Source organism: Monodon monoceros, unplaced genomic scaffold, assembly GCF_005190385.1.
Source record: "Monodon monoceros isolate NGI ecotype Baffin Bay Population unplaced genomic scaffold, NGI_Narwhal_1 Super_Scaffold_5, whole genome shotgun sequence".
In the NCBI taxonomy this organism is placed as follows: domain Eukaryota; kingdom Metazoa; phylum Chordata; class Mammalia; order Artiodactyla; family Monodontidae; genus Monodon; species Monodon monoceros.
The window spans coordinates 112975030-113002144 of NW_021703782.1; the positions used below are offsets into that span (position 1 = coordinate 112975030).

At 55.7% G+C, this 27115-nt stretch overlaps 2 protein-coding genes across 11 annotated transcripts in view; both read right to left on the minus strand.

Annotated features, from left to right (window-relative positions):
• DPH7 (diphthamide biosynthesis 7) overlaps positions 1 to 7028 on the minus strand; it is a 35248-nt gene extending 28220 nt beyond the window's left edge. For 5 of the 9 annotated variants that reach the window (XR_003790749.1, XR_003790750.1, XR_003790748.1 and 2 more), the window contains exons 1-5: positions 6434 to 7028; positions 5551 to 5684; positions 4918 to 5005; positions 3384 to 3478; positions 2833 to 3005 (exon numbers count right to left, since the gene is read on the minus strand). Coding sequence is in view for 5 of the 9 variants with exons in the window: in XM_029202370.1 (XP_029058203.1) it covers positions 2833 to 3005; positions 3384 to 3478; positions 4918 to 5005; positions 5551 to 5558 (364 nt within the window). In the remaining 4 variants the exon portion in view is untranslated. The remainder of the gene's footprint in view (positions 1 to 2832; positions 3006 to 3383; positions 3479 to 4917; positions 5006 to 5550; positions 5685 to 6433) is intronic. The other 4 variants (XM_029202367.1, XM_029202366.1, XM_029202368.1 and 1 more) reach the window with 4 other exon arrangements.
• Positions 7029 to 9601: 2573 nt separating this feature from the next.
• On the minus strand, positions 9602 to 18144 carry ZMYND19 (zinc finger MYND-type containing 19). Of its 2 annotated transcripts, none has more exons than XM_029203243.1 (6): positions 17989 to 18144; positions 16572 to 16631; positions 15763 to 15869; positions 15021 to 15161; positions 10432 to 10612; positions 9602 to 10251 (listed from the first exon to the last, which is right to left on the minus strand). In XM_029203243.1, the coding sequence occupies exons 1-6, from the start codon at positions 18037 to 18039 to the stop codon at positions 10108 to 10110; spliced, it is 684 nt and encodes a 227-aa protein (XP_029059076.1). In that variant the 5' UTR covers positions 18040 to 18144; the 3' UTR covers positions 9602 to 10107. The 2 variants fall into 2 exon arrangements, with proteins under 2 accessions (XP_029059076.1, XP_029059077.1); XM_029203244.1 differs by lacking the exon at positions 17989 to 18144 and adding an exon at positions 17265 to 17309.
• Between the last annotated feature and the right edge of the window lie 8971 nt (positions 18145 to 27115).

The window sequence follows — 27115 nt, forward strand, 5'->3', positions numbered from 1 at the left end:
ACCATCCATCCACCATCCATCCACCATCCATCCACCATCCATCCACCCACCCACAGGTACTTACTGAGCACACTACAAATCCCTATATCAGACAAAACGGATGTGGGATGAACATGATCTATGACAAGGTGGGTCAGCAGAGTCAGTCCATCCAGGCACTGAGCCTGTGTGTGAGTCTCAAATACAAGCTGCCATTCTGTGGCAAACCTGTGAAGAGAACCGGTGTGGCTTCTTTACACAGCGGTCTCTCCTCTTTCTCTCACACTCCACATTTGCTCCACCAGGAAATCCTATTGATCGACCTTCACACCAAGCAGTCTTCCCACTTCTCCTCCTCTCCACTGCTCCCACCTTAGCCTGAGTCACTCATACCTCACCTGCATGGCAGGTCTCCAGCCTATACCCTCACCCCCTTGCAATCTATACTCAACATATTAGCTGAAGGGATCCTCTTAAATTTTTTTTTAATTTATTTTAAAAATTTATTTATTATTATTATTATTTTTTTGGCTGCGTTGGGTCTTCATTGCTGTGTGCAGGCTTTCTCTAGTTGCGGCGAGCGGGGGCTACTCTTCATTGCGGTGCGCAGGCTTCTCATTGTGGTGGCCTCTCTTGTTGCGGAGCAGGGGCTCTAGGTGCACGGGCTCAGTAGTTATGCCACACGGGCTTAGTTGTTCTGCGGCATGTGGGATCTTCCCGGACCAGGGCTCGAACCCGTGTCCCCTGCATCGGCAGGCAGGTTCTTAACCAGGGAAGTCCCAGATCCTCTTAAATTTTAAAATGTAAGTCGGAAAATGTCATTCCTCTGTTCAATATCCTACAATGGCTTCATTCTACTCCGAGCAAAAGCCCAAGGCCCCCCTGCGGCCTGCAAGGCCCTGTGCCCTGTCTCTGTGACTCCTGACCTTGCCTTCTCTATCCTACTGCTCACTCATGTCATTCTGGCCGTACTGGCCACTCGCTACTCTGAACGCACCAGTCTCTATAGTGCGACAACCTGCACCTGCTTGCAGCACCTGATGCCCTCAGCCGGTCCTAGCTTTCTTCTTCCCAAAGCCCGTGCCACCTGCAGCACATAGTATGCCTAGCGTTCACTGTCCATCTCCCCACAAGCGACGGAAGTGCGATGAAAGCAGGGACTGTTGTCTCTTGCTCACGGATGCCTCCTGAACCCCTAGGACAGTGCTTGGCACGTAGTAGGTGCTCAGTAGATACTTGTTGGATGAATGAATTGGTGTTGAATTATTAAATCACTGTCCTACTACACCCTTGCTGTGAATTAGCTAAGCCTCAAGATAGAAGAACTAATCTACAAATGAGAGCTCAAAAAATTAAATCTTTATCGTTCTCCCTGAGTCTGTTCAAGGGTGTGACAGCAAAAACTCCAGAAAGGATCCTCTCTCAGGGGAAAAGAAGCATTAAACACAAAATCATAATCAGGATGAGCGGGACTTCTCTGGCAGCCCAGTGGTTAAGAATCTACGCTTCCAATGCAGCGGGCTCAGGTTCGATCCCTGGTCAGGGAATTAAGATCCCGTAGGCTGCACAGCGTGGCCTAAAAAATTAATCAATTGATTGATTAATTTTTGAAAAGAAGAAGAGAAAACCAACAAGACACAGACTCAGAGGAGCAGTGAGCGGACACAGATGTGTGATTTGGGTGAGCAGACCTTGTCCTGGGGCCGGGACATCAGGCAGGCGCAGGTATGTGACAGGGCAACACAGGGAGTATGGGGCTCAGCTGGAGACCCGTGGAGTGATGAGCGCTGCAGTGCTGGCAAGACAATGCAGAAAAGCTCAAGAAACAAGGTCTGGTTAAACACAGTGTTTGTGGAAGAGACACAGTAACTGAAGTCAGGAGAGCAGCAATGCGGAGCGAGAGGAAGATCCACACAGAGGTCAGAGGACGGTGAACCCTTTGGTGCGGAGGGAAAGGAGCCCACAAAGCAGAAGGAAGAGAAGCCAGAGAAAGAAGGGGAGAGTCCAGATGGCATGGTGTTGATGACCCAGGGAAAAGAATGTGCGGGGAGCGAGGGGTCGGGCATGTGAACACCGCTGAGAGGCCAAGACGAGGCTGATGTGCTCCCTGGACTGGGCACCACAGCTGTCCCTCAGGGCCTCAGCAGGAGCTTCTGGGGGCCCAGCATCCTGACAGGCCAGCAGCACAGCCCTGCAGCCCTGGCCTCCCCGTCTCGCCCTGGATCTCAGAACAGTACCAAGCAACTGGACGCAGAAAGGGATACGGGTGCAGATGGTTTCTTGCCTCTGCAAATTCAGCAGCTCCTCTTCTGTCTTCTCTCAGAGACCCATGCCCTCCCCTGCCGTGAGCGTGAAAGGAGCTGACCTGAACGACCTCGTTCCCACGTCAGCATCCCGCTGCATACACACCGCTCTCAGTACCAGGAAGTCAACCCTCTCTCTCTCACGCTTCCCTTTCCCTAGGAAGATCAACTACTCCAAAAGGGAACAGACAAGCCTGAAATGCATGACAAGTCACTACTGGACCCAAAGTACCAGGTGGAGAGCAAGGAGTTCCGACTGGATTTCCGAGTGTGAGAAGAAGCATCCAACACTCAGAGTGAGGGCGGGGGCGGCGGCTTCCGGGGGCGGCTCCAACACGGGGGCACTGCCACCCAAGACCCTGCAGTGCCTGCAGCAAACTGCACTTCACTCTCCGAGGAGCAGCTAAGTGAGCACCAACTACAGCTTTTGCCCCAGAAAACAGACTCTCCAAAACAGTCTTTGAGATCCCAACGTGGCCAGAATCACACCCTTGGCCCGTGCCTCCTCAGCAAATCTCCAGAGAGGGGCGCCCAGCGGAGGAGTACCGACCTGAATACACGACTTCCGTCTGCCAGTAATCGAAAGCAGCAACCCAGGCCTCCAAGTGATGGGCCTGCCACGTGCCCACAGCCTGCATTCCTGGCCCTGCCTGGTGCGCCTGCAGGAGATGGAGCTGCCCGCTGGAGTCGCTGCCAATGATCTTCAAGGGCTGGTCACTGGCCCTGGACACAGGGAAGCAGTGGGGAAATCTGGCTGAAATACATCCACTGACCCAAACTCATCACCTCTTCTGGCTCCCAACCAGTGACGCTTTATGGCCCCAAGACCTGTCACAGAGAGGCTCTCCAGGACCTGGTACGGGGATACGCTTCTTAAGAGGCTTGCCTGGGCAGAGACCGAAGCTGCCAGTAGCTTGTCAAAATACACCAGGGTCAGCTTCCCCTGATGAAAACACTCTTTTTAGGTGAGGACTGGCAGTGATTCTCCCAGGCTTGGGGAGCCACAATCAAGGCTAGCACAAGGGGCTTTCCTTCTCTCTTGCATGAAAATACGAAGGGACCCTCAGAGGAAAGACTCAGGCCCGTCACCCCGGCCCTCACCTTCCGGCTTTCCCAGTGGACCAGTCCAAGGACAAGGCCAGACACTGCTTTTCCAGGGCAAAGTGGGAGAACGGCTGTAGTGTGTGAGAGTTCTGCTGGAGAGAAAAGAACGCCATCAGAGAGGAACAGCCCCGGAACCCTGAGGAGACTATTCTCCTGGCTTGGGTATGCCATGCTTCCCTCATCTACTCGGTGAACAAAGTGTGTCAGTCACTCACTCACAGCAGAACCTGAGGACAGGGGCTTCCCTGGTGGCAGAGTGGTTAAGAATCCACCTGCCAATGCAAGGGACACAGGTTCGAGCCCTGGTCCGGGAAGATCCCACATGCCGTGGAGCAACTAAGCCCGTGCGCCACAACTACTGAGCCTGCGCACCTAAAGCCCTCGCTCTGCAATAAAGACAAGCCACCACAACGAGAAGCGCGCTCGCAGCAACGAAGACCCAACGCAGCCAAAAAATAAATTAAAAAAAAAAAAAAAAAAGAACCTGAGGACACTGCAGACGGCCCAGGCCCTCCAGAAGCACTCACACCTGAAGGAGGACTTTCCCACACATGTGACCCCAGGGGAAGCAGGTCTCTGCTTCTCAGACCCGTCGCTGTCCAAGCCCTCCTGGAGCTACTGCAGGCTCCAGGGAGCACTGCTGGTGCGGGTTCCCCACTGCCCAGGCCTCCAGGGACAGAGATAAGGAGAACTTTCCTCTGATTCTCTTTCAGAAGCCACAGCTTGCCATTAAAATGCTGTTTCTCTTTTCTGAGGTCTAAGTTTTACTATCTAAGCAACCTAGACAGCGCTCAACTCCATCAACAGGGTTCCAGCAGCTGTATCCTCTCTTGGGTTTACCTGTTCTTGCCTCCAGCTCTGGTTCTAGATATCCTCCTCAGATATTTCTTCTCTCTTTCCTAAGACAGGGCTGCTGCTCTCAGCTGGCCTGAAGCAAGGACCTTGCTATACAAGCCCTCAGGTGCTGTGAATGCAAGGCCAGCTGGACCTCTGCTCCAGTCCCACTTGCAGCACCTACATTAGAGTGGGTCCCCCCCACACACAGGGCACGGTCTTGTGGGCTGTTTCCTTCAACCCACTATATGCCTTCCCTGTCCCCTCCCTCCCCCAACACGTGGTCATTTTACAAATGCACGGTACAGGATCACTGTCAGATGCTTGGGAAAATACATGTAGGAACCACGTGCTCCCCTGATTATCAATGAGAAACACCACTTTTACCCAGTAAATGCGCTGCTCTTCTTAGCCCCAACACCATCAACCCAGGATGCTGGCCCAGGCTTTCCTTACAGGACTTTCAGGTCCACTGACAGCCCCGCTGATGACACACAAGGTGTCCTCCCCTTGGAGTTAGATACAGAACCCAATAACTCAAAATAGACCGTGTGCTACCTTGGAATGTTTTATGGTAAAGTTCACCGTTGAACAGAAACTATCCTAGAAAAATGTTTGTATCAGCACAGCCTCCCTCCCAAACCCCCTCCATCCAGGTTCCTTCCACCCTCCACTAAGCCTGGCCCCAGTCACTGACCTCGGATCGCACCAGGCGGAGTAGCTCTATGGACCCAGAAGCATCTGCCACTCCCAAGAGCGCATGGCCGGCCACCGCGATGTGGCACCTGAGGAGATAACGCACGTGCCGGTCACAGCACAGGATGTGCCGGAGTACAGGGGAACACTATGTGCCCCAGTAACTCATTGTTTACATTGCAGCTACAGGGAATTCCCTGGCGGTCCAGTGGTTAGAACTCTGCGCTTTCACTGCCGAGGGCCCAGGTTCGATCCCTGTTCGGGGAACTAAGATCCCAGAAGCTGCGCAGCACGGCCATAAATAAATAAGTGTATTTATTTCAGCTCCAAAACCAGGTTGGAGCCTACAGTTCTGTTCCAACAAGATCACTCAGCTTAGGAAGCAGAAAACTAGCCTCACTTCCCAGACTGACAGTACCTGTAGGGCTTGGAAACTGAAAAAGGAAACGAGCCCCAAGTCTATAGCATCCTCCAAGTGCCAACAGGCAGGCAGGACAGCGCAGTAAAGAAATGAACCCAAACTTCAGACACTTCCCCGTCCTGTTGAATGCTGTCAGGCATCAGGCTCCTCTGACCAAACAATTAGGTACTCATGACAAATTCCAAACAAGGGGAACGGTTATCAAAGTTGTACCATTTCATGTCCAGGATCGCCGAAGTATCTCTTCTTTGGACCTCAACCAGGGGGCAAGGAGAGTTGTCCTCATTGAAACTATACAGGTAGAGACGACCCAAACGAATTTGAGGCGCATCAACATCCAGTCCACTCTACAAAAAATGCAAATGTGTTCTCTGATTACCTTAATAAATACTGAGGAATCCAAGGGATGGGAAAAGGGACTGAGGGAAAGAAGAGGTTTGCCAAGACTCCGGACCTCTGCCTGGAAGCAGCACCGATGATTTTCTGAGCTGGAGAAACGTCTCTTCTCTTGTACATGACTAGTGAGTAGGTGGATAAACCCTGCTAGACCCAGGATGGGATGCTCCTTCTAAATGGGCCAATAGGCAGGAGCTACAGTTAGGGTCCCCACAGGACACAGTTTGCCTGGGAGAGTCCTGGCTTAGGCCTGTTGCTCCGGTGCCACTGTTCACTCTTAAAAGTATATTGGTTTGGATCTGCATAGCTAGATGCCTTCAACAGATTACGTACAGCTCCTATGAAATCCCATTTTCTCTTTGCTCTAGACTTCATCCATAACCTTGACGACGCCTGCAGAGAGACGACATCCCGCTTTCAGGATGCCCTGTCTCTAACCTACATTCTGGCCACAAGGCCAAGGTCGCATCCACACCTCCTGAACGACTCCACACAAGACTTTTCCCTTTCAGCCTCCCCCGCAGCAGATCACAGAGATCTCAAAGCCTGTGGTCGGCTCTGCCTCTCAAGAGCCTTTTCTCGCCCTTCTTGAGAGAGGAGTTCGAGGCTGGGGCTTTAGGTGCTCGGGAAATGCCACCTGAGATCGCAGACCTGCAAACCCACGGTGAAGACCTCCCTAGGCCACGATGGCCCCGCGCACCTTGCTCTCCGGGTCGGCGGGCTGGTCCTCCGGCTTCCGCAGCTGGTAGGTGCCGCACGCCAGCAAGTGCCTGCAGCCCTCCAGCGGGCACCACTCCACCGAGTCCACGGTGTGCTCCGTGTCCACCGCCTGCAACAGCCGGACGCGACTGCCGGCCGCCCAACATTCGGATAAGGACGCGGCGGCGACCGGGGTGGCGGACAGCGGGCGGCGGAGAAGTGAGGAAGCCAGGCTGACAGTAGGGTCCCCGAGCCCGCGGCGACAAGAAAGTGCACAGCCCAAGGGGCGGTACTTCTCCCACTTCCGCCGTCGTCCCCATGACTCCTTCCGGGGAGGGACTTCCGGCCCCCGTGGACGCCAGCGTGAGGCAGAGATCTCACGCCCCCTGCCGGCCGGCGAGCCTCGACTGGCCCCACGTGCCACGGCGCGCCCCCTGTCGTGGCGGCGAGACGCGGGCCTGGGAGGGGACAGCCGAGCGTCCAGCACAGAGTCACGGGCGAGCTGGGCTCTAAAGGGGGAGCAGAGGAGAGCGCGGCATGGAGGTGGGGTGTGCAAGGGGCCTGGGCGTCCAGGGAGCAGAGTCCAGGGTCTGACCCCAAAGGGCTGGGCCTGGGCTGCCCTCCCTCTCCCTGGTCATGTCCACCCCCAAGGAGCTGCCCATAGGGCAGTAAGCGCGGCGCACCGGTGGGCGCACATGTGCCTGACTGGACAGCAGAGAAAGGAGACAGGGTCGGCCACAGGGCCCCGAGCACGGGTGGTGGACGGGAAGGTGGACAGAAGGCATGGAGAAGAGCCAGCGTCTAAGCCCCAGCGGCAGGGGTCCGTGCGCCAGTTAGATTTAGGATGAAGGGGAGGACACCCAGCACAGCCACGATCTGATTTGGTAAACCAGGTATGTGCCGACAGCATTCAATAAAGTCAGTGAACTCTACAGAACAGGTTTGGGGAAGGCAAGTGTCTGATATTGTTATGGATTGAATTGTGTCCGCAAAAAAGGTATGTTGAAGTCTTATCTCTAGTACCACAGAATGTGACCTTTGGAAACAGGGTCTTTAGTAACAGAAGTAATCCAGTTAAAATGAGGTCATTAGGATGGCCCTAATCCAATATGACTGGCATCCTTAGGAAGGGGAGGTGTGGTCTGTTAAACACCAACGGAAGACAAGACAACGTAAAGACTGGTAGGTCTCTATGAGGCAAGGACTGCCTGAGGCTGCCGGAAGCTGGGAGAGCCTGGAACAAACCTTCCCTAGAGCCTTCAGAGGGAGCATGGCCCTGCCCACACCTTGATTTGAGAATTCTGGCTTCTAGGACCTAGACCATACATTGTTTTCAGCCACCAGCTTGAGATAATTTGTTATGGCAGCTCCAGGAAATGGGACAAGACAAATCCACATGGCTACCTGGGTAGTTAGCCTGTGGTTTTTAAAGTGGTTTCTATCGCTAGAAATACAGATACCAGTCAGCAGCTCAGATGGCAGCTGAAGCAGAGAAGCAGAAAAGGTTGGTCAGGAAGCCACAGGACAGCCTGAAATGGCTGAGCCACACATCCTGATTTGATCTGGTACAAAAGGCAGTCAGGCCAAGCAGCCCCCTACACCTCGCTCCAAACAGGTAAGAAACATGGCCCACGTTTTAACCATGAATGAATGCTGAACTTTCAGACGCTCTCAGATGTGTGGCTACAAAAATTAAGAGGTTCGGGGCCTTTAGAAGAGAAAAGAAACCAGGGGCTGGGTATCAAATAAAGAACAAGGGAAGCAAAGGGGAATAAAAACACTGTGTGGACCCTGGGGCAGCTTCACGAGGGCATCCGCTCCAGGAGACTTGATATGAGCAAACCCTAGGCCCCCATGGCCACCACCCTCTTAGCTCCAGCCCAAAGAGTCCTAACAAGTAGCACAAGACACAGCACCATCAGGAGGGGACAGCCACCAACTACAGCACCAGCTCCTGCAGCCACGTTGGACAGCGATCCCCAGGTCAAGGCTATTCCAGATGAGCCATGAGCCACGGCGGCAAGCACCCGGGATCAGGACCCAGCGTGGCATCCTATGGGTCGGCCGACACTCTGGCACTTCCCTTTCAATGTAATTTTCCAAGGAATAGCTGATCACAAGACAGTCCTGGTCAGGAAACGTAAAAAGCCTGGAGGGCCGACCTGGCCACTCCCCAAAGGACACAGGCAAGACACACAGCCTGTAGCCCAGGGCCTCCTCATCCCAGGAGCCTGTTTTTAAAAGCAGACTGAGCACACTCAGGGCCCCATGCCTGGAAGACTACCCAAACCTCAACACACTGGTCTACACCGGATTCCCCACCCCCATGGGCCTGGCCAGAGCTGGCCTCTGAATTGGGAGTTATCCTGGCCCTAGGAACGTCCCGAGGGCTCGGGCCAGCTGTGGTCGGTAGGACAGTCTCTCAGGATCACATAGCCTCTTCTCTGACAGCTTTCTGAGCCCCCACTGGTGGTCAACCTGGGGTCTGGGGGAACCCAGAACAAAAAACCCCAACCTGGAAGAGGCACCACAGCTGACCTGCACGGTAGCAAGGTCTTCTCAGCAAAAACCCGTGTGGGCACGTGGAGTCCCTTCACCTGCAGAAAACCCCTCCCTCGGGGTTGGAACTGAGTCTTCCCTCATGCTCCCTGCATATTGCTATCACCCATTTCCCCAGTCCTGTTCTCCAGGACGCACTGCCCAGGAGGCCTCCAAGTTCTGCAAAAGAAGCTACTTTTAAGCTCAGCTCAGCTCACAGACCAAAGGCCACAAAGGGGCTAGCCCCAGCCAGGGAAGCAGAGCACACACAGGGCGTCCTGGGAGATTGCAGAAACGCTGCAGAAAGGAGGGCGTGGCAGGAGCCTGCAGGACCAACGTGGGGCCAGGGATGACCCAAGACGGGTGTCAGCCTTCACTCTCCCTGGAGACCAGCAAGTTCCCAGCCACACCACCCAGCTTATGGCCCCCAGGCGGCTTGGCCAGGTGTACCAGACGCTGCCCAGCCCTGAGATCTGCGGCTCCCAGAAGGAGCACAGGAAAGCAGTTCTCACCCCTCAGGCTGCTCCAAGTCGCAGGCGGACCTCAGCAGTCCTGCGGGAGAAGCCCCACCCCCCCGCCCCGCCCCGAGCTCCCAGGCGCCCACTGTATGAGTTCAAAGGGGCTGAGAACAGGGGCCAAGCAACTAACCACCCTCAGCAGCTCCTGCCGCAGGACAGGGACACGTCTGGGTCTCCCTCACGCTCCCACGCAGCCTGGGGGTGGGGACGGCAGCCCTCGCACCCGCACCCACACCACGGATGCCGGCCGAGGCGGAGAGCAGACAGCAGCCAGGACTCCGGGCGGTCCCACCCTTTACTTTGCCCCAAACCGGGCGGGCCGCCCTCCTCGGCTCAGCCGCCCGGAAAGTGAGTGTTACAGCAAATGACCCTATTTGTACTTTCTAACCCTCCCGCTGCCTCCCCCCCAAAAAAACTGTACATGAGTTTACAAACATATTAACATATAAATAATGAGAAGCGTCCCGGGGGGCCTCCCAGCTGTCTCTGCTCCGCGGGGTGCGGGGGGGGGGGGCCTCCGGTGGCGGAGCCGGTGCAGGAACAGCCCCTCTGGTGGCCCCGGTCCAGCTGCCCGCAGAGCCCGCAGCCCGGGGAGATCAGAAGCCACTTGACCGCCCGGTCATCGCTCCGGCTCAAGCTCGTGCTGGAAGGGGCGCCTCTTCTCCCGACAGTGCTTCTTGTGGGCCGGCCAGTCCTTCTGCTGGCACTGGGAGCCGCAGTAGCGCGCCACCTGGCAGCGCCCGCAGATGTTGAACTCCCGGAGCTGAAAGGACACAGAAGAGCAGCGCTCCGGTCACACGGCAGACCTGCGAGGACCTGGCCGCCCGTGCGCCGAGGCCGAAGGGTCTGGGCCCCGGTCAGGCAGTGACAAAGGAACGGCCACCGCAGGGGAGAAGCCGCGAGAGGGCAGTCCTAGTGGAGGCCCGGCTCCCCCACCGCGCACCTGCTTCTCCATCATGGTGCAGGGCGGGTAATGGCACTCGTAGTAGGTGCAGGACGTCTCCTCCTCCTCCACCACGTCCCCATTGGCGTTGTAGTACCGGGTCACGTTCAGGACGGGGAACTGCTCCTCTATGGGGTCCGTGGGCAGCTGCTGAATCGCCAGCCAGTATAAGCTTTGCTCCCTTAAAGAGAGAGCAGGCGCTTCAGGATGCCTTGGCCAGGAAGGGTCAAGGTATGGAGGTGACAATGAGTGACCCCAGGGTGGAGCAGCTGCTTCCTCTTCTCAGGCTGCCCCGCCCCCAGCTTTGCAGCTTGACTCTCCTTTGGCCCACCCCACTGCCTGGGCTCACCTCTCTGGAACATCCAGTATGTAGCCTGTTTCATCTTCCCACTAAAAGGCACAGGGCAGGGCTTTGTCTGCCTTGCTCGTCAATCTCCCCAACGCCTGGGACGGCTGCACACAAGACAGGCACGGAGATCACGTGCTCGCGGCCCCGGGGGCGCCCACATCTGCCTCTGGTTGGCCTGCCTGCCCGATTGCTGTGAGCTGCTCTACACCCCCCGAACACTTCTCTTGCTGGACAGGGCCAGAAGCTTGTAAGTGCCCGCAACTGCCCCACAAGAGGCACGGGCGGTGGGGTGAGCACAAGGCAATGAGCGGCCTGCCCTGGGGCTGGCCTCCAAAGGAGGCACCTCCCGCACTTCGAGAGCAAACGGATGGGTGGACCATCCCCTTCAACCCACCCACCCTCTCTGGAGACCGGGCCAGGAGGGACTTGGATAAAAAAGGGAAGGGTCTGGCACAGCACTGTAAATCAACTATACTTCCAAAAAAAAAAGAAAAAAGGAAGGGTCACCCTCTTCTAATGTGACAGACAAAAATTAATTCAAAATGGATCAAGGACCTAAATGTAAGACCCCAAACAATAAAACTCTCAGAGAAAACAGGACAAAAGCTTCACAACATCGGATTTGGCAATAATCCTGGATATGACACCAAAGGCACAGTGACGAGAGAAAAAATAGGCAAATTGGACTCCATGAAAAGTCAATTATTTTGTGCATCAAAAGAGACAATCAGGGACTTTCCTGATGGTGCAGTGGTTAGGAATCTGCCTGCCAGCGCAGGGGACACAGGTTCGAGTCCTGGTCCGGGAAGATCCCACGTGCCGCGGAGCAACTAAGCCTGTGCACCACAACTACTGAGCCTGCGCTCTAGAGCCCGAGAGCCACAACTACAGAGCCCACATGCTGCAACTACTGAAGCTCACACACCTAGAGCCCGTGCTCTGCAACAAGAGAAGCCACCCCAGTGAGAAGCCCGCACACAGCAATAAAGAGTAGCCCCTGCTCGCCGCAACTAGAGAAAGCCTGCGCACAGCAATGAAGACCCAATGCAGCCTAAATAAATAAATAAAAACTTAAAAGAGACAATCAATAGACAATCAATAGAATGAAAACGCAACCTATAGAATGGGAGAAAATATTTGCAAACCATATATCTGATAAGGGATTTGTACCCAGAATATATAAAGAACTCTACAAGTCAACCAAAAAAACAAATGACCCAATTTAAAAAAGGGTAAAGCATCTGAATAGATATTTCTCCAAAGAAGACATACAAATGGCCAAAAAGCACATGAAAAGATGCTTAATTTAACATCACTGATCATCAGGAAAATGCAACTCAAAACCGCAATGAGACCACTCCTGGGATGGCTACTATCAAACAAACAGAAAACAAGTGTTGGTGAAGGTGCGGAGACACCGGGGCCTCGGTGCGCTGCTGGGGGGAAGGTAAAATGGCACAGGTGCTGTGGACAACAGCGTGGGGCTTCCTCAAGAAGTGGATGGAATTATCCTATGATCCTGCAATTCCACTTCTGGGTGCACACTCTGAAGAATCAAAAGCAGGGACTCGAAGAGCTCTTTGTACAACTGTGTTCACAGCAGCATCGTTCACGACAGACAAGGGGTGGAGGCAACCCAAGTGCCCACTGATGGATGATGGATAAACCAAATGTGCCACACACACACACACACACACACACACACACACTCAATGGAGTATTACTGAACCTTAAAAACGAAGGAAATTCTGACACATGCTATGACATGGATGAGCCTCAAAGACATAAATGAGGCGAAGTGAAATAAGGCAGACACAAAAAGACAAATGCCATATTAATCCACTCAGATAAGGTCCAAGGACTTGTCAATTCACAGAACAGTAGGCACCAGGGGCTGGCAGAGGAGATGGGTGGGGAATTAGTGTTTAATGGGGACACAGCTTCAGTTTGGGAAGATGAGACAGTTCTGGAGACAATGGTAGTGATGACACACGACAATTTTGAATTTGCTTAATGCTACGGAACCATGCACTTAAAAGTGGTTAAGACAGTAAATGTTATCTGTATTTTGCCACAATAAAAAGATTTTTTTAAAGAAGAAAAGGGTGAAAGTCAGGATGTGGGAGAAAACTGGCTACTTTCTGAGCCCTTCAATGAAGTCCTGGAAGACAGAGGTGAGTTTCAGTCCCAGCCGGCTTTTGAGGGCAGAAAGGGAGGAAAATGCACCTTTGCAAAGAGCACCTTCCACCTGGCTGGGCCGCCCTCGTGGCCCCACTGAAGTGACGCCAGGAAAGCAGAGCAGAAAGTAGGTGCCTGGCAGGAGCTGTGCTGCCAAACCGCCCGCCTCACATATGGGGTGATTCCTACAAAGAGCCGCCACGCGGAGGCCACTGAGTGAGATGGAAGGATACGTGACGCCGGGCCAGCGGGGAGTTCAGGCCACCCTTGGGCTGGCTCTGCCCCGACAGGTGGAGGACTGCTGACGGGCCGACCCCAGGCCGGCAAACTAAGGCCAACCCCAACCCCTCTGCCTCTGGGCCGACCAGCAGGGAGAGGCCCCTGGGGTGGTCCTGGGCCTCCTGGGAGTGGTCTGAAGGAGAATGGGGCAGCTGGGCCATGGCCTGGGGGAGACCACCGGTGGGGCAGCCCTGGGTGTAACAGACCCTTTTCCAAACAGGTCTTCTTAACCGTGGTCACCTCATCTCACAACAATACGTGGTGCTCAGATGGACAAATGCTGAGATCCCAGAAAGACAGACCCATTGCTGGGTGACACGGTGGGCAGTGTCCCTCCAGTGTCTGCAATGGGCAGCAGCAGACCTGCATGGAGCCAGGGAGGGTGAGCCCCAGGCCTGCCCTGAACCCATGTGAGTGCTGGACAACTTGGGGGAAATCCACAGAGGCTGGTGTTCCGATCAGCCGCCCTTACACTTGTCCTGATGACACAAGCTTCCTTCTGTTGATGAAAGAACCCTCCTGCCCCCAGCACGGAGACAGAAGTGACTCAAAACAAGCTGACTTCCCCACGCCACCAGACACTGCTGAGGAAAGCGGGTGTGCAGCCCTGGCAGCCGCTCCTGAGACCTGGAGGTTGCTTTGTGGCTTTCCACATCTCAGCAGGGGAGCCATTAAGGGTCCTATCTTTGCTTCAGCGAAATTGGGCTTAGTTTCTGTCATTTGCAACCAGAAGTCTAGACTCATGTAACCTCCAGGAAGATGAAAATCCTAACCCAGCTACCACAAGAGGATCAGCCTCCCTCAGGAGGGGGTCTTAGGATCAGCCTCTAACAACAGAGCAGAGACCCCCAACGCCTGGAGACCCACCCCCTCCCCTCGTACAGAGTTATGGATACCCCTCCAGAGCTATAGCAGCATCAGATTGGATGTGGCCTTCTTACACCTGGGGACCATCCCCCACCAGCAAGCCCAGCTGGCCGGGCAATCCCGCCATTTCCTACCTCCAGTGCATGGGGCTCTACCAAGACCCCAGTGGTGACCACTGCAAAGATGCCACCCAGTCTCCATCCTAAGAAACACTGACACCCCCGCACCAACCTCACCGACTTCTGCCTGTAGGGGAAGTCAGTACCAGCACCGCCAAAGTCAGGAAAAGCTGCCCAGGGGCCCGAGGAGACACACAGAAGCCCTAGGGAGCCCCTAAATGATGCACCGGTGGCCAGGGACACCCTGGCTCATTTTGGCTCCCATCCTGCTGGTCCCCCAGCTCTTCCTAAGGGCTCCATGAAGTCACAGAGGGGCTTGTTCCTGGGGCCACGGGAACTGCCCTCGGAGCATCCCCTCCGCCCAAGTCCTCAGGACCAAGGAAAGGTGGAGGCCGAGTCGCCAACCCCCGAGCCACACTGTCCTGCTTCCTTTAAACCACTGACCAGACAAACTGCTTACAAAAGAGCATGACAGCAAGACCCATCTGTGTGCACAGGGGTATCCCTGAGATGGAGACGGCTCCTACATCTCAAGGGCGTCCTGCCCGCCTACAGGGGACCGGCCCACACAACCCCTCTCCCCGCAAGAGCCAATTCAGAAAGATAAGCCTCCAAATGGTCTCCTCCCCCCGTGAAGAAAAAGGGGACCCCCGCACCCCGAGAGAAAACGGCCAAGGTCACCAAACCCACAGAAGCCTCAGAGCACAGAGTAGACGCGGGCCCCTCTTGGCAGTGAGCTTGGAGGGGCCGCCCTCAGGGGCATCTCGGCCACATCACCAGGCCCCAAGAAGACCCACCTCTGCTTGCTGGAGGTCTCCTCGGCTCTGGGCCGCCAGCCCCATGGCACTAGCTGCAGGTTGTCCAGGCGATTGTCCACAGTGACAGCGTTGAGATGCACCACCTGAAACCCAGGGGCGATGCCCCCCCTGTGCCGCTCCCTAGGAAACAGACAATGCTCCAGATGGGCTCCCAACCCTCCTGAACGCCTCAGCCGTGTGCCCTGAACTGGTCCCTCGTCACACCGACGGGACCCATCAGGAGCAAGGCTGCAGAGAGGAACCCAAGTATGTCAGTCTGTGGCCCAAACAGGACAGGCCACGTGGACAGCCCAGCCCCTGGATTTAAGAGCTAGGCTGCAGGGAGCCAAGGAGGGAACCCGAAACCATCTCACACACAGCCTGGAGGACACCCCACTTGCATGGTCCCAAGCACTTCGGAACCTCGCTGTTCACACAGAAGAGAGGAAGGCCCTTCCCCAACCCGGAGGAGGGGCCAGACCCCACCAACCCCCAGAGGAGGCTGTGTCCCAAACACACCGAGCAGAAAGGGCGCTCAGCCTGCAGACTCTCTGGCTGCCCTGCCAGTGCCACAGGTCGCAAAGCAGCCACCCCTCCGGGATAGTGACAATGACACAGAATTAACTGGGAGACCTGGGGAAGGCACCATGTGTCAACAAGGGGTCTGCTGGCTCCACGAGCCCCGTGCACCTCAGGGCTTGCGCAAACCCGACAGGGCAAACAAGCAGCTTGGAACACCCACCACAGAAGCTCATGAAGGAGCCTTCCCGACGCCCTTCCTCTGTTCTTGTCAAAGGCGTATGCAAATATCTTAGCACCATTTCCATCTGCGTCTACTTCCATCCGGGCCTGAGAGAAAACAAGAAAAAGCTCTGTTAAAAAGCCTCTGATTATCAACAACATTCCAAATTAAAAAACAAGCCAGAGGGACAATCCCAGGCCTATTCCTGGGACCCTGGGGGTCTCCGGAGTCTCCCAGACACGTGGCACCAAGAAGCACTCTCCTCTAGTGGAGGCAAGACACAGTCACTAACCACTGTTTGCAAAACATTGTGGACACAGAGAAATAAATCTTCCTACCCTTAAAAAAAAAAAAAAGCCCCCACCCAGTAAAAAAAAAGATAAGCCCTAGACCAAGTAAGTGTAAAAGGGTGACATCTGAGGTAAGAGTGGGTCCACAGACTCGTGGAAGGAGGAGTGCGCGGGTGAGGACTAGAGGCCAAACAGCTTCATCAGGTAGGAACAGCAGAGGGCGAGAGAAGGGGGGGCAGCCCTGGAGAGTCTCCCAGGGCACAGAAGCTTGTCCAACTGAACTCAATCACAAACATGACACAATTTGTCTCCTTTTCAGGAAGAGCTTGCAACCAGGCGGAAGTGGGGGAAGACCAGCATCGCAGAGGCGGTAGGGGGCTCCACGGGGCAGTGACAGACAGACAGCTTGAGATGCTCGCGTACCAGGTCTTGCCCTCACATCACAGGGAAGAAAACCCACCCCTTGTGACCCTCCTGGGCATGACTAAGGGCATGCTGGCAAAGGAACGGCGTCCTTACCTCGAAGGAGTAGCCCTCCACCAGCGGGATGTCCTGCTCATCTATCAGTGTGTACTTGGTCTGGAAATTAACGTTTCAAGACGTTACATTTGGAATCAGTACGAGGTACCGACAATGAGCAGGAGCCGCCCCTTGAGACTAAGCGAGCTCAGCAGGCGAGGGGCCGTCTACTCTGAAAGCAGGTAGAGGTGCCAAAGCTTGGTCCTTCCCCACTCCTGACTGCGCAGAGTCGCGGCATCAGGCTTCACTTCCCATCTGCTCGCGAAGAACCAAAAGAAGTGCCACAGGACTGGACAAGTACTAAGCTGTGCATTTTAACGTGCTGATAAACCTAGTCCAAGAGTATGACGCCACTGGAGTAGAGGGAGGGGGCCGGGATTGAGGCAGAATATGCAGAAGGTTTCAGTTAACATTTATTTTATTTATTAAGCCAGGCGGTCCTCACACAGGTGCTCACTGAATCGTCCTTCCTACCTCTTTGTCTGTCTAAAATGTTCCAAATAAAAGTTTTAAGGGATGACATTAGTGCAATCAGTCACTGAGTTAGAAGGGACCTCAGAGCTGATGGGGAGTCCACCCTTCCCTAGTTAGAAAGTCACGTCCCCTTGCAGGAAGGGCAGGAAACGGTCCCCAAAACGGACCAGTGTCATTCTCGCTTGGAAAGCTTTTTTCTAGCATCTGAATCGGTTTTACCTTCATCTGACTGCCTCTGCTCCTCTCTCCCACCAGAAGCTTCCGCCGCTGGTGATGGGAACAGGGTTCCCATCCAGGGTAAGGTCCGTGGCTGGTGCAGCTGCACGGCCGGCCGGCTCCTGGAAACAGCCAAGCCTCAATGCCCACAGGTGCCAGGAAGCCCCAGCCTCGAACACGCGGAGGGCGGGGCCAGGTAAGGGAGAGAAGCAGAGGGAGGCCCTGCTCTGGCGAGGCCCACTGAGGCTCAGCCAGACGGGGCCGCCGCTGGCAGCACGAACCCTGCCCGAAGCACACTACGGACCGGCAGGCACAGGCGGCGCGCACACGCAGGTCTCGGCGAGGAGCGAGCGCGCCGCCTCGGAAGGGCCTGCGCTCCCCGCGGCCGCAGGCGCAGCCACAGCCCCCTGCTCCCCCGGCCACGGCGCACGGCCGGAGCCCCGGGCCGCAACCGGAGGAGGGCTGCCCCGGGAGCCAGGCCGTCGGCCCGCCGCCCGCAAACCGCCCGGCCCTTGCCCGTGCCCCGGCCCGGGTCGGGCTCCCGATCCAGCCCCCGTCCCCCAGCCTCGCACCCCCAACTCCAACTCCCAGACCCCGCCCGCCACCCCCAGCTCCGGTCCGGCCCCCTGCCTCGCACCCCGGCCCCCTACTCCCAGAACCGGCCCGGCCCCCGGCCCAGCGCCCCAGTCCCCCGGCCCGACCTTAGCCCCAGCCCCGCGTCGCTCACCTTCCCGGCCACCCGGCCGAGCCGCACGATGCCCAATTTGAAGTCGGTCATGGCCGGGCCTGCGCTCGGCCGGCGGCGCCTCTCCCTCAGGAGGTGCCGGGGCCGGGGCGGGGCCACGGCGAGCCGGGCGGGCCAGTCGGATGAGTCGGGGTCAGGATCGGGGCCGGGCGGGCGGGCGGGCGGGACGAGGCTGGGCCGGGGTCGGGCCGCCGCCTCCTGGCGCCCGCCGGACCTGCCACGCGCCGCCGCCGCCGCCGCCGCCGCGCGCTCCTCAGCGAGCGGGGCCAGGGGCGGAGTTCGACGCGGACACACCCCCGCGCGCCGCCGCCCGGCCAATGGTGGGGCGCGCAGTGCGCCGGCCGGCGCGCGCCGCCACGACGCAGCCAATGGTAGGAGGGCGAGTGCGCCGGCGCGCTGAGGAGCTGGGCCAGCGCGGGGGAGGGGCGCGGTCGGGGGCGGTGCCTGCGCGGCCGCCCGGCGCGACGTCAGTTTCGCGGGAAGCTTTGTGCGGGAGGCCAACCTACAGGCTCCCAGCCCCGACCCTCTACCCCGACACCGACCCGGCCTCCGCCCTCGCCCCCGCGACCCCGACCCGGCTCCCGCCCCTCGAGGAGGGCGGCCTGGCTCCGCGCCCCGGGCCTTCCGGGCTCTGCAGGTCGGGGTCCCTGCGGGACTGGCTGCGGCTGCCGGTAAACCGTCCCCCGTCCTCGGACAGCGGGCAGGAGGCCGGAGTGGGGACAGGGACCCGGAGCCCAGGGGCCACCGTGGCGTAGGGGCTGGGTCCAGTGCCGACAGGCCCGCCCTCCTCCTCCCTGGCCGCCTCCACAGAGGGGCCCGGATCAGGACCCTGTAGCCCAGGGGTCCCCAAACCCCAGTCTGTGGACCGGTACCAGTCCGCGGCCTGGGTGCACAGCAGGAGGTGAGCAGTGGGCGAGAGAGCGAAGCTTCATCTGCCGCTCCCTGTCGCTCGCATTATCGCCTGAACACGCCCCCCCCCTCATCCGCCCCCGCCCCCGCTCTCGGTCTGTGGAAAAACTGTCTTCCACGAAACTGGTCCCTGGTGCCAAAAAGGTTGGAGACCGCCGCTCTAGCCTATCCTCGGGCTACACCAGCCTTCCCTGGGCTTCGAGCCGGGGCGCTGAACAGCCTGGGCCAGGTCCTTCCTGAACAGGAGCTCCAAGGGCTGAGGACTTTGGCGGGGCTTTACCTGTCTCCTGACAACCACTCCAGCGGGCTCTCAGCCCCAGCGCCCGATGAAACCACTCTACACCGGTGCACCCAACAAATTGAAAACCCCTGTTCTAGCGAGGGAGGCAGAAAAGGCCCGTGACGTGTGAGTTATATGCCATGTTAAAAAGTGATCAGTGCTGTGGGGAAACAAGTAGATCAGCATTAGGGAGTTGGGGATCCAGGAAAGGTGGTGGGCGGGGTAGGCCTCATTGCCAAGTAATTTGAACAAACTTTGAGGAGGAGGAGGAGTGAGCCATGTGGGCTCTAGGGGAAGAGCATCTCCAGCAGAGAGAAGAGCCAGTGCCAAGGCCATAAATTGGGAACACATTCGGTGTGTCTGAAAAGTGGAGGTGGCCACCGTGAGCAAAGGAGTGCATGAGAGCAACAGGGGACAAGGCCAGAGAGGTGGAGGACGGGAAGGAGGTCATGTAGGCTCTCGTGAGGACTTTGACTTTCACACTCAGAAAAGTGAGCCCCTGGAGGATTGGAACAGAGGAATAGCTATTCAGTGCATCACACTGTCTGATGGAGACAGTGCCAGAAAGAGTGGAAGCAGGCAGTCTGTTTAGGAAGCTAATGCAAGCACCCACCCAAGAAACGATGATGTTGGGACACCTGTGGTGGCAGTGTTCTGTAGCAGTCAGGATAGCCCTGGTTATGCTGCAGTAACAAACATTCCTCAATTCTCAGAAGCTTAGCAAAATAAAAATGTATTTCTCCCTCAGGCTGCACGTTAAGGTTATAAGGCAGTTGAATATGTGAATATGGCGTTCACGGAGGTGTCCAGCCTGGGGTACAGATTTGGCATTCATTAGCATACTTGTCGTATTTAAAGCCATACAGCTGGATGAGCTCACCATGGGAGGAAATGCAAATAGAGAAAAAGAGAGGGAGAAGATTGAGCCCTGGGTACTCTCATACTAAGAGAGTATTTGAGAAGAGAAGGAGCTGGTAAAGAGCATGAGGATGTCAGGTATGAGGGAAACCAGGAGAGGGCAGTGGGCCAGGAGCCAAGTGAAGACAGTGCTAGGGTGAGCGGGAGGGATCAGCCTTCTCTGATGCTGCTGAGAGGTCCTGGTCAGTGGGCACTGGGAATTAGTCAATAGAGCATGCAGCACGAGGGCACTGGTCACCTTGACAAGTAAGTGATGGAGGAATAAGCCCAACTGAACGGGCTAAGGGGGAGTGGAAGGAGAGGCTTGGAAACCTTGAGACTGACAACTCTTCTGGGGTGTTCTGGCTGAAAAGGAGCAGAGAAGCGGCCAAAGCGAGAAAGAAAAGGCAAGTCCAGAGAGAGTGTTGGTTTTATAGTGGGAAAGGAAGCAGCATGTTGTCCACCAGCAGGAATGATCCCATGGAGGAGAAAGAGGTGAGGCAATCGCCTGAGAGGGGAGGGCGGGGGCTGGCCTCTGACAGGAGCCTGGGTGGTTCAGCTCAGCCACAGCTTGAAGAGGAGTCTGAGAGGTGAGTGGATGTGGGGGTAGGAATCTGGGGGGTTCTCTTCTGATGAGAACGAGGCCATCAGTTGAAGGTGAGAAGGGAGTGTGGTCCAAGGAGAGAGGACCAGGAGGGAACTAGGAAAAGACAGTAGGGTGGCCCGGCAGTGTCAAGGGGACCCGTCCGCGTGACTGTGTGTTTTCCTCCAGCCTATTTAGGCTGCCCCCGAGAAGGCGAGGAGAAAGGAGAGCTGGATTCAGCCAAGACTGCGGTTATGCTGGGCGAGTGCAGTGAGGTGAGGGGGAGACAGCGAGCTGTCTAAGAGGGATGCTTCCCCGGGGGATCTGAGCTCAGCAAGTAAAGAAGAGAGGACACCGGAGGGGGCAGATCCGAGGGTCGGAGGTCCCAGTGGGTTCAGAGGATCGCTGATAGAGGAAGTGAGCGAGGCCGGGAAGTGCTCCAGAGACTTTTGCAAGGGGCTGCAGGTGCTAGGGGTGATGGTGTCTCTGTTACCTGCTGATCTGTGACGACCTCACCCCCCCAAACTTCATGGCTTAAAACCACATCAACTTATTATTTTGCACAATTCTGTGACTGACTGGGCATCTTCTGTTCCACACTGTGTCAGCCGGATACCTTCTTCGGTTGGACTCAGCTGGGAATTTGCCCAGAGCACCTCATTTTCTTCCATGTGACCCTATCCATGCAGGAGAGCTGGACTGCTTACCATGTGGAGGCTCTGCTCTAAGTGATAGGTCCCAGTGGGCCTCTGCTTGAATCACACCTGCTAGTATCCCGCTGGCCAAAGCAAGTCACGCAGGCGAGCTTGGAGTCCGTGTGGGAGGGGTGTGCACAAGAGCATGAGTCCTGAAAGTGTGGCGCATTGTGGGGGCTACCAGTGGAACAGGCTGCCCCCCACCCGTCCACCCTCTGACCCCTAATGATTCATGCTCCTCCCACGTGAAGACCCTAGAACCACCACCTCACCGTGGCTCTTGGCTTATGATGTGCAACAAGGCCAGAGGCAAGTTGTCTGCCCCCCAAGACCCAACGTTCCAAGGGGACGCACAGGATAAGTGAATAGACACCCGGTTCAGAAAGGAAAAGGGGGTGTGCCCCCTGCAGCCACGGATGCACAGCAATGTTGAAATCCAGCAGACAGCTGTCACAGTGTTCCTTTAAGGGCTTGTCTGCTCCCGGCAAGTGCTTCCCTGATGCACCCACCCTTTTTTATGGCTCCCAGTGGCTTCTCCCTCTGCCCCGTGGCCCTGCGTGCTCGGTCACCCTCCCTTTTCCATGGGAAATGGGCCCTGTTTGCTGCTGAGTAGCTTCCTCAGCCTGCTTCTTGCCTGGAGACAGTTGAGAGCCCAGAGGCCTCTTTTATTTTGAACTTTGTCCATTGTAGTTCAAGCAAATACAACCCCTAAAAAAAACTTTGTGGATTTTCTAGGTATCAAATTATAACACATTTTATTAGACAGAAGCTACACTGCAAATATCTTTGAGCGGCTCCTTTCTGCTGTGGACATCGAGCGATGTGCTGTGGCACAAAGACCTCAAGACGCCTGGAGGCGCTTCTGTATGGCTGACAGCACCTATGAGGGTCCCGTCCCCTGGGAATCTTCAGAGGTCTTAACAAGGGGTCATATGCCATGCCCTTGGATTTCTCTTAACCCTGAGGTCGTGTTTTGCTGCAGTGTCCTGGATTTGATCTTCCCCACGATGCCATTTCTTACCTTGAGAACCTTTGCTGCCTGGAAAGGCTGAGGCTGAGAAATAGTTTTTCTTTTCCAGCTGCAGGACCTGGCTTGAAATACTTCCTCCAACTTCTGTTGGAACATGGAACATTACTTCTTTAGTTCATTTCTCTTTTCTTTATTTCACTTTAGCATAAATGACTGAAAGAAGCCAGTTGGCCCTTTAAGCTTTCTGCCAGGAAAATCAGATCCTTAGCTATATTTTCTGCCTTCCCCGTTACCACAGGCAATGGTGTCCCACTTTTCCGCCAATACCTGACTGGGCTCCGCCCTTCTCGGGCCTCCACCAGCAATGTCCTTACTGCCTGCCAGGTCCTCCTGCTGCCTGGTTCCAAAGTCAGGGCCACATTTCAGAATTCTGTGATGGCAGCGTCTCACTTTTTTTTTGTTTTTGAATTTTATTTTTTATACAGCAAGTTCTTATTAGTTATCTATTTTATACATATTAGCGTATATATGTCAATTCCAATCTCCCAATTCATCCCATCACCCCCCCCCCCCCCCCCCGCCACTTTGCCCCCTTGGTGTCCATACGTTTGTTCTCTACATCTGTGTCTCTATTTCTGCCCTGCAAACCAGTTCATCTGTACCATTTTTCTAGGTTCCACATCTATGCGTTAATATACGATATTTGTTTTTCTCTTTCTAACTTACTTCACTCTGTATGACAGTCTCTAGATCCATCCACGCCTCTACAAATGACCCAATTTCGTTCCTTTTTATGGCTGAGGTAATATTCCATCATATATATGTACCACATCTTCTTTATCCATTCGTCTGTCGTCGGACATTTAGGTTGCTTCCATGCCCTGGCTATTGTAAATAGTGCTGCAATGAACACTGGGGTGCATGTGTCGTTTTGAATTATGGTTTTCGCTGGGTATATGCCCAGTAGTGGGATTGCTGGGTCATATGGTAATTCTATTTTTAGTTTTTAAAGGAACTTCCATACAGTTCCCCATAGTGGCTGTATCAATTTACATTCCCACCAACAGTGCAAGAGGGTTCCCTTTTCTCCACACCCTCTCCAGCATTTGTTGTTTGTAGATTTTCTGAGGCAGCATCTCACTTTTAAGTGTCAGTGTCTGTTCCAGGTATGTGCGGCTGCATAATAATTGCTTAAAACAGCTGTTGATTTTCTAATTATTCCGTGATGAGATTGGGCTCAGCTGGTTGACTTTTCTGCTATTGGCTGGTGGGTAATTTGTCTCAAATTCTCACCATCAATTCCTTCCCTCCCTGTCAGGTGTGATGCTCCGTCCTCACTGGTCCTGTGACTGTTTTGGGGGGGGGGTTTTGGCCACACTTCGCAGCTTGTGGGATTTATTCCCTGACCAGTGGTTGAACCTGGCCCACAGCAGTGAAAGCACTGAGTCCTAACCACTGGACTGCCAGGAATCTCCCTCCTGTGACTGTTTTTTTTTTTAAATTTTATTTATTTAATTTATTTTTGGCTGCGTTGGGTCTTCGTTGCTGTGCGCAGGCTTTCTCTACTTGCGGCGAGTGGGGGCTACTCTTCATTGCAGTGCGCGGGCTTCTCATTGCAGTGGCTTCTCGTTGTGGAGCACGGGCTCTAGACGTGCGGGCTTCAGTAGTTGTGGCACGCAGTCTCAACAGTTGTAGCTCACAGGCTCTAGAGTGCAGGCTCAGTAGTTGTGGCGCATGGGCTTAGTTGCTCCGCGGCATGTGGGATCTTCCCGGACCAGGGCTCGAGCCCATGTCCCCTACATTGGCAGGCGAATTCTTAACCACTGTGCCACCAGGAAAGCCCCCTGTGACTGTTTTGATGCACTTAATCTGGTAGAAAGTTCTGGGACTTCCAAGCCCAGGCCAGAGGACTGGCAGCTTTACCTTCCTGCCTCTTGGGGGCCTGCTCACAGGTAATCAGTCTTACTACCTGGAGACCCTCATGCTGTGCAGAACCCCAAGCAAACCATGTGGAGAGGCCTCAGGGAAGGGGTACTTGAGCAGCCCCCAGCTGTCCCAGCCACCCGAGTCAAGGTGCCAGACATCTTGGCCATTCCAACCCAGACAGATAGCACACAGAGTAGAAGAGCCTCCCAGCTGAATGCAACCTAGTTTTCAGAGTAAGTAATACATTTGGGGGGTTTGTCGTGCAACAATAGACAGCCGAAACAGCCAGTGTCCCTCACGGAGCCACGGTCAGGATGTGTGAGGCGAGAAGTCTGAGACTCTTACGTCCAGGCTTTCCCTTTCTCTCTAGGTGATCTCTCCAGAGGAGTAGCCAGATATTGTCACATGGCAGCTCAGGACTGTCAGGGAATGAGAACAAAAGCTGCCAGCCCTTCATAGAGCCTGAAACTGGCATGGCATCTCTCTCTCTGGCAGTTCAAGCAAGTCAAGGGGCCAGCCCCATTCAGTGGGAGGGGTGGAACCCACCTGCTGATGGGAGTAATGGCGTGAGTGGAATGGGGTGAGAGAAGCTGTTGGGTGACGTTGTTCAGACAAACGTAAAGCCACAAGAGGGGCTGCTGAAGCCAGCTGGGGAAGGTTCTCAGAGGACAGGAGTCAAGGGAATGAGCACTGCCTTGATCATGTTTTTTATTTTCTAGATTTTTGATGCTTTGACATCTTGAGGGCCTTGCTGGCTGGGGAGAGACCGCCCTTCCCAGGCTGGCTAATTCCTAGAGACAGCAAACAACTCACCCACCAACACACCTTTCACTTGCAAACCAACCGATCCAGAGCCCACACCCCAACCACCTCCTGTCACCAGTACACCAGGCCAGTATTTCCCTGCCTAACTCACCCAGGGCCAGGTACTGGACCACTAGAGACCGCTGAAATTATTCAAACTATCCAATCCTAAACTTGCTCAAACTTGCGTACCCTGCCTCCTTCCCACTGAAAACACGGTAAAGGCTCTGGCCGAGCTCTCCTCTCCCTCCTGTTCCTGATGGCACTGGCGCTTCCCCACGTGGCCCTGCACAGTGTGGTGTGCCCCACTTGGGACCTGTAAGTTCTAAACTCTTCTTTCAAGGCAGTTGGCTTTGTGTCTGTCACCTTACCATAGCTGATTAAAACAAATCCTGGGTTCATGTTAAGACAGAGGCCAGGAGGTTGAGGTTGGAAGGAAACCTATGTGGATTCGGAAGTCAGAATTCCTGCACAAGTGGTACTGGAGAGAATGACAGTGAGTGAGTCAGGAGCTGAAATCCCCAAAGAATAAGGGGGGCAGGCCTTGGCTTTGAAGGTAACAGCAAGAGTGGAGGGGGGAATGAATTATTCTTCTGAGAAAATGAGAGTTAAGGCTGGCAGCTGTTAGGGCAAAGGGGAAAATGGTCTGGAAGTGGTCATAAGGAGTCAGGAGAGCATCCACCCTACCTGCAGGCCCAGAGGTACAGGGGTTGTAGGAAAATAAACATTTACACTTTAGAGCCTCCAGGGGAAGCCCGGGCTCCATGAGAGCATGAGGAAAGGAATGTTTAGAGAAAAGTAAAGTCAGGGTGGTGATGATGGTGGACATGAGGGCACACCAGCAGAGCTTCTAGAGGGGAGAGGGGGTCAGAGGAAAGGACATGCAGAGCCCTATAGGGTGCGATTGTGGGAAACAGGTATGACCTGGGGTAAGGTCACCCATTTTCTGCCCCCATCTCCTCCATCTCAGCAGCAGCCAAAACAGCATCTCTCCCTGCCTCCTCAAACACTTCCTTTTTGATTTCTGCCATGGACACTTGTTTTTTGGGGCTGCCCGCCATCCTCCCCATCCCATGGGCACCCCAAACTCCTTGTTCAGGGAGTTTGCACAGTCCTGACAGGAGTGTCAAGCTGGCCAGTCAGACTCTCCCTCCTGAAGCATCAGAATCCCGGGTAAACCAGGTGGACCTGGCGCCTGCTGCAGACCCCTGGCCCTCAGGGTCTCCCTGGCTGCTGCCTTTCCTCAGCCTGGCCCAGTGGACCCCTCAGCCTGTGAGGCCCCTCTCCTTTTGCTGGAGGGCTAGATTAGCTTTCTGTGGCTTTCACCCCCACTCCTGATGTCATCAGTGTCCTGAATAGAGTTACCATCTACAAACAAGGGTCTGACAAATCGTTCGTCCTCTGTCTCCCGCAGACTCATGCCTAGAAGTGCCAGTTCACTTGGGTGCCTAACAGGCACCTCTGACTCTGCCGGTCACTATTTCTCCCCTTCCCCACCCCCCAAACAACTTGTATCTAGGCCGGTTGTCTCCATCAAAAAAATGCCACCCCATTCGCCCAGCTGTTCTGGACAAAAACCTGGCCTCACCTTGACGCCCTCCTTCAAGCAACCCCATATTTAACCTGCCAGTAGGCGCCCAGCACCTTCTCTAAGCCAAGCACGGCCTTCTCTCTCCTAGACTCCCGGATTTGCCCTCGAATCCGCCCCTGGGTATCGAGCCCCACCCCTCACCTCTCCCTCCCGCTGCTGCAGGCCAGGCGCTCCCCGCCCCGACACAAGCCCAGCCTGGAGACTTCCCTCAGTGTAGAGACGCTGCACGGTGGAGACCCCGGGGCGGAGCCTGAGAGGGGGCGTCGGCCCGGCCCGCCCCCTCCACAGGTGAGGCAGCAGGGGGCGCAGGTGCGCCGGGTTCCCGCGGGCTGCGCCCGAGCTCCACCCTGCTGGCCGGGGCGGGGCGGGGAAGGGCGGGTTGAGGGGACGGACCGAGGCGGGGCTGGGGGGCGGGCAGGAGCCAGCGTGGGGAGCTGGGGGGCCGAGGGGGGCG

Excerpts from the sequence above, each read along its gene's own strand:
- ZMYND19 (XM_029203243.1), bottom strand. The coding sequence starts at position 18,039 with ATGACCGACTTCAAATTGGGCATCGTGCGGCTCGGCCGGGTGGCCGGG. Across the intron at positions 15,162-15,762 it reads CTCCTTCATGAGCTTCTGTG|GGAGCGGCACAGGGGGGGCA; the intron begins GTGGGTGTTCCA and ends TCTGTTTCCTAG. Across the intron at positions 10,613-15,020 it reads GAGACCTCCAGCAAGCAGAG|GGAGCAAAGCTTATACTGGC; the intron begins GTGGGTCTTCTT and ends TCTCTCTTTAAG.